This window comes from Wolffia australiana, chromosome 16 (assembly GCF_029677425.1).
Source record: "Wolffia australiana isolate 7733 chromosome 16, ASM2967742v1".
Taxonomy (NCBI): Eukaryota; Viridiplantae; Streptophyta; class Magnoliopsida; order Alismatales; family Araceae; genus Wolffia; species Wolffia australiana.
Window position 1 is genome coordinate 1,241,010 of NC_135850.1, and position 12,352 is coordinate 1,253,361.

The window sequence follows — 12,352 nt, forward strand, 5'->3', positions numbered from 1 at the left end:
AAAATTCTATCAAAAAGGGGTCCTCTTGTGCTCTTGCGATCAGTACTTTCAGCAATTCCCATATTCTATTTATCGGTGTCAGCCAGACTGCCCTATTTACATTGTTATTTCCTTTTTAATGTTTACTTTCTATTTTTTGTAATTTTTGTTTTTTAGACTAATGGGCCTCACTATTGGCCCAATACGTGTATCTTTTAACCTGGTATTTAAACCAGGCTTGAATAGTGAACGAGGGTTTTCTGTTGTTCAAGAGGAAGCTTATTCCCCTCTAGGGTTTCCATCAGTCTGCTGGAGACACCTATGTCCATGGATGTCATGGTATCAAAGCAAAGATTGTCTTACTGAGGCATACGTGTTCTGGTGGAGATCGTTCTGTGGCATCTAAGTCTCTTCTTGCCATCCTCGTTGTACCTGGTGAGGAGATTAATTTTTTTTTATTTCAAGTGTTGTGAAGACAGAACAGTCCCTTTGTGAAAGTCGTGGACTTCACGTGCTGTGGACGTGATACACGTGTGATCATCATCAAGTTGTTTGGTCTTATATTGTTGCTGGGTCAACGAGGATAGAACTCATTGCCATGGAGAAGTCTGAGTTGCACAATATGCAATCTAATCAACAGGGATCTGAGTTATTCGCTGTGATTAATCATGGAATCCCAGAGTTTATGAAGTATACAGGATTAAATCTGCTGCATTGGAGCAAGTTTGTTGAAATGGTGCTTGAAGGGAGAAGATTCGCTCATCACCTGTTTGAGGAAATGCCGCCTACCACTTCTTGCTATGCAATGTGGAAAGCATAAGATGTCTGATATGATCCGGCGACGGGTCTACGCAAGACGGAAGGGGCCGGCCAAGCCCGTCACGCCAGAACAGGCCCACGCTGCCCCTAAGCCTACTTAAGCACATCCCCAAGGATGGGGAGAGGCAGGCAATCAGAAGTAAGCAGTCCTCCCCTCCTTCCTTTACCTCCCTCACCGGTTTCCTCACTCTTCCCCTCTCATGATTGTAGGTCGACGCGTCCTCCTTGCCGCCGAAGCCGACAACCCCCCTCTGGCCGTTCCCGTCTCATACCCCTCTCTCTCCACCCCGGGAATTTCCTCTCCCTCTCCCCTTCTCTCCCTGTGGAACGTTTAGACGTTGAATCTTGCTACTGAGTTCTTGAATCGTTCTAGTACAAGGTGAACTACACGATACGCCCACAGAGGATCTGAGTTATCCGCTGTGATTAATCATGGAATCCCAGAGTTTATGAAGTATACAGGATTAAATCTGCTGCATTGGAGCAAGTTTGTTGAAATGGTGCTTGAAGGGAGAAGACTCGCTCATCACCTGTTTGAGGAAATGCCGCCTACCACTTCTTGCTATGCAATGTGGAAAGCAGAAGATGTCACTGTTAAAACATGGCTTCTCAGAAGTATGCGTGGGGATCTTATCCCAAAATATCTTCTAATTCCAACTGCAAAGCAAATCTGGGATAAAATTCATAAGAGTTGTCTGCAGACAAACAACGATTGGTGTATATATGAACTAGTTACAAAAGCAGTCCTTCAACAAGGTGATAGAACAGTTCAGGAATATGTATGTGAGCTTCAAGCTCTCTGGGATGAGATGATCTTTACACGCCTATTGCTGAAGCAGACTGCCCCTGTCAGCATTATACAATGAAAGATCGTCTATACAAGTTTTTTGATGGGATTAAATCCAGAATATGACTCTATGCTACGCCAACTACTTAATAGAGAAATAGTTCCAAGCTTGGAACGGGCTATACAGCATGTTCTTGAAGAAGAGTGCCGTATAAAGTCGCCTACGGTCCCGATGGGAGATATTGGCACTGGACTTGTGGCTACTACCAGGAATAATCAGTCTTCCAATCCTTATCCACGTCAAGGGAATAATCAGAATCAGCAAAAAGGGAAGTCTACCTAGCAGACCTGAGAACCATTGGTATGTTCATATTGCAAAAGGAGAGGACACAAGAGAGAAGCTTGTTGGGATCTGCATGGTCGCCCACCTCAACAGACTCAAGTACATGTTGCAAAGGCATGTGATATAGCAATAGGAGAGCAGCCATCTGCAGATGGTGATGATGCTTCTCACATTTCTCCCACTGATTTTTATGCACTCAAGGAGGAGCTGGAAAAGTTAAACAACATGGTGTGTCCCCCACGTACTTCTATGGCCTGCACTGGTGAGCGTTCCTTTCTTGTTGCCCATGATTCATTTCAACCCATAGATTGGATAATCGATTCCGGGGCAACCGATCACATGACACCTTTTCGTTCTAAATTTGTGGATTATTCTACATGTCTCGGCCACTGTCGTGTTTTGACGGCAGGAGGAGAAAAGCTCCCTATTGCTGGTATTGGGACTGTTAAAATTAAAAATCTGGGATTACTGAAGAATGTCTTGCATGTGCCCTTGCTTAAGGCACGATTAATAACTCCTCAGAAATTGGTCAAAGACTCTCCTCTCACTCTAACATTTGACTCTTGTGGTTGTTTTGTATACGACAAGAAGCTGAGCCTAAAGACTGGACCAATTGAAGAGAAGGGTGGATTGCTGAATGTGAACGATGGTGTTGGTGTTGTGCTGATGACAAATAGAGGAAGGACTTCTGAAGAAGATAATCTTTCCCAAGTAGAACAAATTAAACTATATCATTCTCGCTTGGGACATCCATCTTTTGAACTTTTGAGAATAATGTTTCCTACCTTTTCACGTAATGTGGATTTATTCAAACTTATATGTGATGCATCTCAGTTAGCTAAGCACAAAAGATCTTCATTTAAAAACAGGAGTGAGAGGAGTATCAATCCGTTTGATCTTGTACATAGTGACGTATGGGGACTGTGTAGTATATCCTCACTGAATTGTGCTCGGTGGTTCCTTGTACTTATCGATGACTGTACGCACCTTGCATGGGTATATCTTCTCAGAAACAAATCTGACATAACAGAAAACAATAAGAATTTTGTCACTCTGGTGAAGACTCAGTATGGTGTAGTGATGAAGAAATTTCGATCGGATAATGCAAAAGACTACTTTAATTCAATGCTGTAGACCTTTTTTTAAATGCAGGGTATTGTTCATGAGTCATTCTGCATATATACTCCACAACAGAATGGAGTAGGGGAGAGGAAGATTGGACATATCGTTGAGACAACTAGAGCCGTACTTATTCATCAAGACGTATCCAAATTTCTTTGGGGAGAAGCTGTATTAACAGCTGTACATCTGATTAATCCTCTACCATCTAAAGTTTTGGGCTATAAAAGTCCAATAGATCTCATGGCTCATTTTTTTCCCTCGGTCAAGATGAAAACAGATCTGAAGCCAAGAATCTTCGGGTGCACAGTATTCGTCCATCTTCATGATCCTGTCAACAAGTTGAGTCCAAAGGCTATTAAGTGTGTCTTTGTTGGATATACCTCGACACAGAAAGGGCATGAGTGTTTTTTTCTTTGAACGAAGAAAAGGTATCAACTGTTATCATCCGCCATCAAAGAAATTGTTTATATCATTTGATGTTACATTTAATGAGCTGGAAAAATACTATGACCCATCTAGTGATATCACTGGATCCAGAGTACAAGTTGAAAGGAGACTTGAATTACCAACTATGGCACGGCTACCAGCTACAGATAATAATGATAAAGGAGAAGTTACTATTGAGCCACTTGAGGTTCAAGTGCAGACAATTGAAGAAGAGAGTCCATTATACATGCAGTCAAATGAGGACAATAATTTGATCGGAAGTACAGAGAATGATAGTGACAGATCCTTGTTACCTACAGACATGGAGGAAGGGCAGAATATACAAACTGATCAAGTTCTTCCAGAATCTGATCAAGTTCTTCCAGAAAGGGAAAGAGAAAGTGTACACAATTCCCACTATATCCAATGTCACACTTTGTACAGTATTCACATCTTTCCCAAGAATATCAAGCGTTCCTAGCTGGAATTGATGCAATTCCTATACCAAAGTCAGTGGAAGAGGCTTTAAAAAATCCATATGGGAAGGAAGTTATGGATATGGAAATGAATGCACTGCTCAAGAACGACACTTGGGATATTACTACTTTGCCTCATGGAAAGAAGACTGTGGAATGCAGGTGGGTATATACCACAAATTACAAAGCAGATGGTACGTTGGAAAGATATAAAGCAAGATTAGTGGCAAAGGGCTATACTCAGGCATAGGGCATTGATTATAATGAAAGTTTTGCTCCTGTTGCAAAGTTGAACACAATACGCATCCTTATTGCAATGGCAGCTAATTTGAATTGGAAGTTATAGCAGTATGATGTACGAAATGCATTTCTACATGGAGACATAAGTGAGGAAATCTATATGGATCTTCCTCCCAAATATTATAAATCTAGATGCAAAGGTCATGAATGCAGGCTGAAGAAGGCATTATATGGATTAAAGCAGTCGCCAAGGCTGAAGACGGCATTATATGAGAGACATGGGATATCGACCTAGTAATGGAGACCATACCTTATTTGTAAAGACAGGTGTAAATGGGAAAATGGCTGTTCTTCTTGTATATGTTGATGATATTGTTGTTACTGGAAATGATGATGAAGAAATTACCATGCTAAGTGAAAAAACTCTCTCAGGCATTTGACATCAAATCTTTGGGGTTGTTGCGCTATTTTCTGGGAATTGAGATCGCATATCTCCTGCGGGTATATTTATCTCTCAAAGAAAATATATTCTTGACATCTCGGAAGAAATGGGTATGACTAACTGCCAACCATCTCCTGTACCCATTGATGCAAATTTAAAGCTTGGGTTGTGTGAAGAAGCTGCTCTTGTTGATCGTGGATAATATCAAAGACTAATTGGTAGATTCCAGGCCAGATTCTGCATTTGTGGTGGGACTTTTCAGTCAATTTATGCATCATCCCAGAGAACCTCATATGCAGGCCGCATTTAAAGTCATTGCTTACTTAAGGGCACTGCTGGAGATGGCTTGGTATTTCGAAGAGGTGGGGAACTGACACTTGAGGCGTATACTGATGCAGATTATGGTGGGTCAGTATTATGGTGGGTCAGTCAACCACTGGCTACTGTACATTCCTGGGAGGTAATTTGATTACATGGCGAAGCAAAAAACAGAAGGTGGTGGCACGTCAAGCTATGGGGGGGATCCCCCTTCTATAGGGGGGGATCCCCCTTCTATAGCGGCCTACGTCAAGCTATGCCCCGCATCCATGAGTTTTTTGACCCCAGACTGGGGGACGCGGCTGATTTTTATTTTTGGACGGATTACTAGTGCAACCAAGGGACTATGAAGCAGAAGTTTCCAAGACTCTTTGCCCTAGCAATGAATTCAAAAATGCCAAGGTTGTTGACTGTTGGGATGGACCTAACCTGACAAGGGCATTATCAGATCAACGGTTCGGAGAGCTATTGGGGATGCAAGAGATCCTTCTACCTCTAACTCCGTCGACACATTCCCGAGATGGCTGGTTATGGTGGGGACAATCTTCTCGGTGAAAGATGCATATTTGAAGATTCGTGGCGAAGCGGGGGCGAATCGACAATCAACAAGGCATGCCACACGTTGATGAAGCAAAAAGTTCCCCTCAAGGTACCGATCTATAGCTGGATGTTGAGGCATAGAAAGCTGGTCATACAGGTTTTCTGTGGGAGGTGGGCTCCAACAGACTCCCCCGAATGCCCTATGTGCACGAGTGACGAAGACGAAGACTGCTCCCATTTGTTTTTCACGTGTAAGTTTGCTCAGAGAGTATGGGCATCACAGCAGATCCCAGAGGTGGTTATCTCCTCCGATGAGGCATTTTGGGCCTCAGTCACACTCGGAAGACCCAGGAACAGACTATAGTGAGGGAGGCTGCTAGCGACATTATGGGCGTTGTGGCTGCACCAGAACGAGGTGGTGTTCAAGGGGAGGACGGCTTCTGTGGAGAATGTCATCCACGACATTCAGGTGCTAGTGTCATTGTGGGTTGGAGGGGGCTGAAAGGCAGACTCTTTTTGGGTCTTGATTGTTTATGTACTGTACATGACTTTCATTTTAATGGTATTAGGTAGACCACCGGCCCCGGGTGGTATTCCATATTTTCTTTCAAAAAAAAAGAATCTTAAATAAAAAGGAATAAATAAAATTAGCAAGTATGTCATAAAAATCGGAGTACCAACCTTGAATTATCGTTCCTAATTGTCCTTGCATTGCCAAAAGCCTCAAGGAGAGGATTAGACTGCATCATCGTCAAGATAATTCTACATTAAAATGTAGAAAAAGGATTTTTCCATATTTTTGTAAAAAAATCTATTTTTTTTGAAGAGCATGGCAAAATAATGCATAGTATATGTTGGTACTCTCACTTCAAGAACTTGCTGCTCAACTGTTTGATCACCAACTCCTAGTCTGCCTCCAACGTAAGTAAGGTATTGCATAATCAATTTTGTAGTTTCTGTTTTTCCAGCACCACTCTCCCCACTCACCAAGATAGACTGGCTTCGTGCCTCAGCAATCATAGCCCTGATAAATATTTAAACATTAATCTCAACAGTGAAGCTACCTCGAAAATATTTTTGTCCTTTACCTGTAAGCTGCATCGGCCACGGCAAAAACGTGGGGGCTTAACTCTCCCAAACGAACGCCCTTATATTGCTCCATCATGTGAGTATTATAAAGATGAGGGAGCTTGGTGAACGGGTTCACCGCAATCAATATGCTTCCAGTGTAGGTCTAAAATAAAATCACAAGAACAAAAAAATACGTCAAAACAAACAAAGAAAACAAAATGTAACAAGAGTCTGCTTATAAACTGGCAAAAAGCATAGTAAAATAGAAAACCAGAGATCAACAAAGATTTGTATTGATGGAAACTGACAACAGAGGCCTTAAATTTGTTGGGTTCTTACCATTTATTCGGTTAGCCTTTAGTAGAGAGAATATTTTGAGTGTACTGAATCGGATTTATTCCTTTCCTCTCTTTGGAATTGATGATAGCTTTCATTGAGATTGCCTTCAGAATTTCACAGCAGCCTATTGGAGCAACACTACGAAGGATGAAAAATTACATTTGTGCATGTGTTCTTTGTTTTGTTAATCTTGAAGCCATTGTTTCAAACGTGGACAACTTTACCATGACACTACACTAAAAAACTCTACAAAAAATGATTCATCATGCAGATAATTTTTCAGAAAATAGGAAAAGAGAGCAGTCCAACCATAGCAGGAAGGCGACAATGGAGGTAAAATGGCATTAGGCTGCATAATTAGGAGGCCCAAAGGAAAGGGAGGGATATGGGAACACAAATAAAGATCAATGTGAGGAAACTTCTCCCAGAGGTTGGTCTTCAGAAACTGAGAGAGTGGTTGAAGGGACTTCGGATTCCAGGTTTGTAATTTTGTTCTACTTTGGGCTGCACTGCAATGAGGATGTGTTTAAGGGAAGGGCTGTATCAACATACAGCATCCTGCATGATACACAGAGCTTTATTTCATACAAGTTGTGTAGGAAGTGAAGGATGGAAAGAGGACCATTTCTGTGTGCCATGTATTTCACACTCATATATATATACATGATACGCACAGCTCTCTCTCTATATATATATATATAAAAGCTCGGAATGATCACTGTTAACAGTTGATCGTCCTTTTCTTCAGAAAAAAGGTTCTAATTTTGTACCCTAAAGTATTTATCATAAAAAATTCATGACCAACTGTTTGTGTAACCAACAAATGAAATGGGAAAGAGAAGATATAAGACGACCACTATGATCCACAAAGATAAGTTCTAACCTCTTGTCAGATAAAATCAAAATACCATTGGTGTTATCAATCTGAGTTAAGCATCTGATTATTGCATATTTATAGCTATTAAGACATCTCATATTCCAGCACTCGCATGCACACAATTCAATGTTCATTTAGACATTGGGCAATCAGATGTTGTGTCTATATTGGGCCTCTTGTTGCTTTGGCCTAATCTGAAATTTTTTTTCTGAAACATTAAAAGGGATGATCACCCGACGAGTCGGTGACCCTCCCAGTTGAGCCTTACAGGCCAATCTCGGCTTATTCACTCATGTTCAAACCCTCCTCTCTCCATCCACAACCTGAGGAAACCATGCAGCCTTAAGTCCCTCCAACTCATGGATAGCCCCATCAGTAGAAGCCATCCTCACCCTGAACAATTTCCTGTTCCTATGCAACCATATGGCCCAAAGTGCTACCAGTACCTGCATGCCTTCTTCCTTTCTTCTACACCTGCAACCCTGGATTGTGCCCCAAAAAGCCTCTTCTGAATTCACGTTCACCATTGGTATTTCTTGGTAGGCCCAAATCATGGGAGCCAAAGGGCATTCGGAAAATAGGTGTTGACATTCTTCTTCCCCTCTTGAGCATAACACACATGCCAACGATATATTTGGGTATAGCTTGAGCGAAAGGCCCATGTCATTAGTCTTCTATATAATTGATATGATACTGGGCCGCATTTACGAGCGTCGGAGACCCAAAAAGCATCAGCAGCCCACAAGCCCAACAGCAACCCTAACTTGAAGGTTAAGGGTAGGGAGAGAACAGGCAGACTGTAACATCATGAGTCCTTTTCTTCATTTCCCTCAGCGAACCCTGGATCGCTAGCTCCTTGCTCACCCCTCAGTCCCTTCGACATGCAGATGTTCTTCCCTGCAACCGGAGGCCGCTAACCTCACCTTGGAGGGACGATCTTTCCGCTCCCTCTGAAATTTCCCTGTTTCCCTCCTCTCTCCTCCTCAGACCGAAGTTTGTTTCCCTTGCACTCGAGACTGTTGCCTCGGTTTTGGGCATCGATGAAGCCCTAGAGACGGGAATTATCTCCCCATTAAAATAATTGAAAAGTATTTTTGGAGTTGCATATCAGTAATAGAAGGCATGCAAAAATCTGCCCAATGAACCTACACACCCGGATGATTGTCGGGTCCTCCTCTTGCTCCTCTGGGATTCTCGTGTATGCCTTCTGGACTGAAAAAGGGTCATTGACCCATGTCCAGCCATCTTGTTTGCTAGGGACTGCAGCATGTTCAAGAATTCCGCAACCCTCTGGTCAGACAGGGCACCAACTAACATCAGGTTCCACACTCCATCCCAACAGTCCCCAACCTTGCCATTAGGGCTCCATGTGAGTGCATTTAAGCGAGGGAATGCTTCAGACAACTTGCCTTGTGGCAACCATGCCTCCAATCAATACTGAAATACTGAGTCGTCCCCTAACTTGGCGGATAAGAAGTTCTGTACCCGAGGGAAGATCTGTCTGAGTCATTGCCAACAGAGTAGCACCCCTTGGAATGAAGTTGCTTTTCCTTCCCAATTCAACCCCCTGCTATAGATGTCCAGCAGTAATAGAATGGTCAGATTGTCCCAGGGATTCATAATCCTTCACTAGGGGTGATGTATTTGTACTTTTTGTGTGTACGACCCCCAATTGTCCCCATTTGATAGGTCTACACACAATGACCCATGAAACCATCACGAGCCCACAACTTTGTTCCAGCCCCAATCCTCTCCATAAAACTCGTCTCATCATGTTGTTTGGTCTTTCCCAATTCGTGCAGGCATCTTGAATACTGAAATATGAAAGATGGGGATGGCTGAAAGTACCGATCGCAACAACACCAAGTGTCCCCCCCTCGACAACACCTTGGCTTCCCGCCCCTCCAGCTGCCATTCTACCTTCCTCATCCTAACACAAAACTTTGACAACAGTAATGAAACCCTAGCTGACATTATTTATTTTTCCATCTCGTATCTTCCCTCTTCCTTCTCTCTCAATCCTATGCCCAAGACTCGCACGGATCTGGAGCGGTGGATGCCCTTCTGCCTTGCCGATATTTGGCTTGCAGCTTCATCAACATTAGCTTCTGCTGAGCCCATCCTCAGGCATGTAGCTTTAATAACGGGTGTTGCACCTGTCTTGTTACACTCTCTGACTAATCTCCTGACTGACTGGGATTCGGTATACATGCTTCCATGGATAATCTCACAACTGAGTGGGGCTGTCAGATTGGTATTCTGATTGTATATTGTCCCTTGGGGCCGCGGATGTGATCCCTCTATTCTTTCTTTTGGCTGTATTGCCTTTTTCATGTCTTACATCCTTAATTACCTTCATCGCATGGCCAAAGATGTTCATTGGGGGTAGCCTCGAGATGGCGTCCGATGTTATTCTGCCAGCTCAGCACCACCTAGACTGGTGACCCTCTATAGGACATTGAATCTCTTTTTTTTCTCCTCGACGCTTTCTCCTTTCGTAGACTCTTGTTGGGATCGTATCACATTCCAGCACTTGAGGGGAGGTATTAAGGTGTGTCATGTGCCAGCATGTGTATGTGCACAATTCAAGGCTTATTTAACCATTGGGCAATTAGTCTTTCTGTCTGTATTGGGCCTCTTGCCAATTTCTCTAATTTTGAACCTGTATTTAACTTAAAACACAATAATGAAACCCTAGCTGACTCTTTTACTGTTCTTCAATCTCAGATCTTCCTTCTTCTTTCTATCTCGATCCAATGGCCCAGATTGACAAAAACCATGAGTAACTATATAATATTAAAAATCATACTTTCAGTCAAAATATAATTATTTAAAACGAAAGCGTAGCCCTGAGAAAAAATGGCATATCATCGTAGTGCCTTAATTTAGCTTTACAGGACTATCAGGTAAAAAATTTACCAAATGAAATATTAAAGACACATCAGTTGAAGCTGAAAAATATGTTTTTTCTATCAATTAATAAGAATCATTTCGTGCCAAAAAAGATCCGGAGAAATAAAACCATGATCAGAAGAATGACAAAGAAAACACAAAGAAATTCGAAATTAGAGAATAAATTAAAAGAGTGATATCACAAAAGACAAGAGTTTTTAAGAGAGTGAGGATATGAAGACGATTAAAAGAAACATAAGTCTTCCTCAATCAAGATTCTCAGCCCATATTCTTACAGGATTTTGCATCATATGGGGAAAATATCAAGAAACATAATTATAACTTCTACTCGATAAGGTACAGTAGGTTCACTCGTTTTTTCTCCAAAAAAAAATAATAATGGGTCCACTCGTTCAGGGTCATAGAAATACTATTCTTAATGAATGGTGGGCATGGAAGTCCTCATGAAACAAGCGCCTTCAAACCTCAAAAATCACATATGTGGGCGAACAGTGTCATAAAATACTAAAAGGAGCAGGTTTTCCAATATTAGAACAGTCCAGGCCCCCAAAATTCTGATTCAGCATTTGAGTAAAATGAAAAAATTTTAATTAGCACAACATTATTTTTTAAAATTAGCACGACATGGAACTGAATTCTACGATCAAATTTATCTATTCTATTGTCGATGATCATCCAAATAGCTTTGCATCACCGGAGCTAAATGGCAAAGAACGACCGGTCCCTGATAAAAACCCATGTAGATATCTTACATAAATCTCGTTGTGAGCATATCGTCGAGATAGGTTGTACAATACGCCAGGCTCGTTGAGATAAGTAAGTTTCGTCATGTCCTCGACTCCCCCGTGCTCACCGTCTGGATCCCGGTGCATCAACTTCTCCGGGGCGACAGACAACTACAAATCAACAAAACAACAAACAATGTGACAAAATCGAGGAAACAACACGCTCCGAGACGTCCACTTCAAGAGACAAAGACTTACCTTTTTCTTGGAGGCGGTCTGAACGAGCACCGCGTTTTCTCTGAAATCTAGCACCTCGCCTTCAACCCAAGCATCGACTCTGTCATCCACCCATACCTTGTCCCCCTTGCGAAACGCCATATCTGCTCACCTTCTGGAAACAATCGAATCCAAGGATTTTTCGAAGATTTGAGCGGAGGTTGCGATCTTCGAGCCCTCCCCACCTTCTGGAAACAGTCTTCCCGCTCGATCGCGAGTACGGTCAAATATGATAGAAACTTCGAATGGCGGCCTATTGGTATTTATTTATTTGAAGTTAATAGCGTGTCTTGAGACCGCGGCCCTTGTCAATTACATACAAATTCCACCGTTGTATTACGATGACGACACTGTACTCTCTCTTCTCCATCTCTCTCTCTCTCTCTACTTATCCCTTTCTCTCTATCTCTCTCTAACCCATCTCTCTATCTACCGATCTCTCTATCTCCCTATCTCTTTACCCATCTCTCTCCCTATCTCTCTCCCTATCTTTCTCTCTCTCTGTTTTTCTCTCTACTCATCTCTTTCTCTACCTATATCTCTCTACCCATCTCTCTCTACCGGTATCTCTTTACCCATCTCTCTCTACCGATATCTCTCTACCCATCTCTCTCCCGATATCTGTACCCATCTCTCTCCCGATCCCTCTACCCATCTCT

General features: G+C 42.3%; 1 protein-coding gene across 2 annotated transcripts in view; it reads right to left on the minus strand.

The window, feature by feature from the left end:
- The window catches only part of LOC144713700 (protein OPAQUE1-like), a 70,598-nt gene extending 58,498 nt beyond the window's left edge, over positions 1-12,100 (minus strand). For both annotated transcript variants that reach the window (XR_013584125.1, XM_078588368.1), the window contains exons 1-5: positions 11,676-12,100; positions 11,445-11,588; positions 6,581-6,726; positions 6,360-6,516; positions 6,174-6,232 (exon numbers count right to left, since the gene is read on the minus strand). Coding sequence is in view for 1 of the 2 variants with exons in the window: in XM_078588368.1 (XP_078444494.1) it covers positions 6,174-6,232; positions 6,360-6,516; positions 6,581-6,726; positions 11,445-11,588; positions 11,676-11,795 (626 nt within the window). In the remaining variant the exon portion in view is untranslated. The remainder of the gene's footprint in view (positions 1-6,173; positions 6,233-6,359; positions 6,517-6,580; positions 6,727-11,444; positions 11,589-11,675) is intronic.
- Positions 12,101-12,352: the final 252 nt, after the last annotated feature.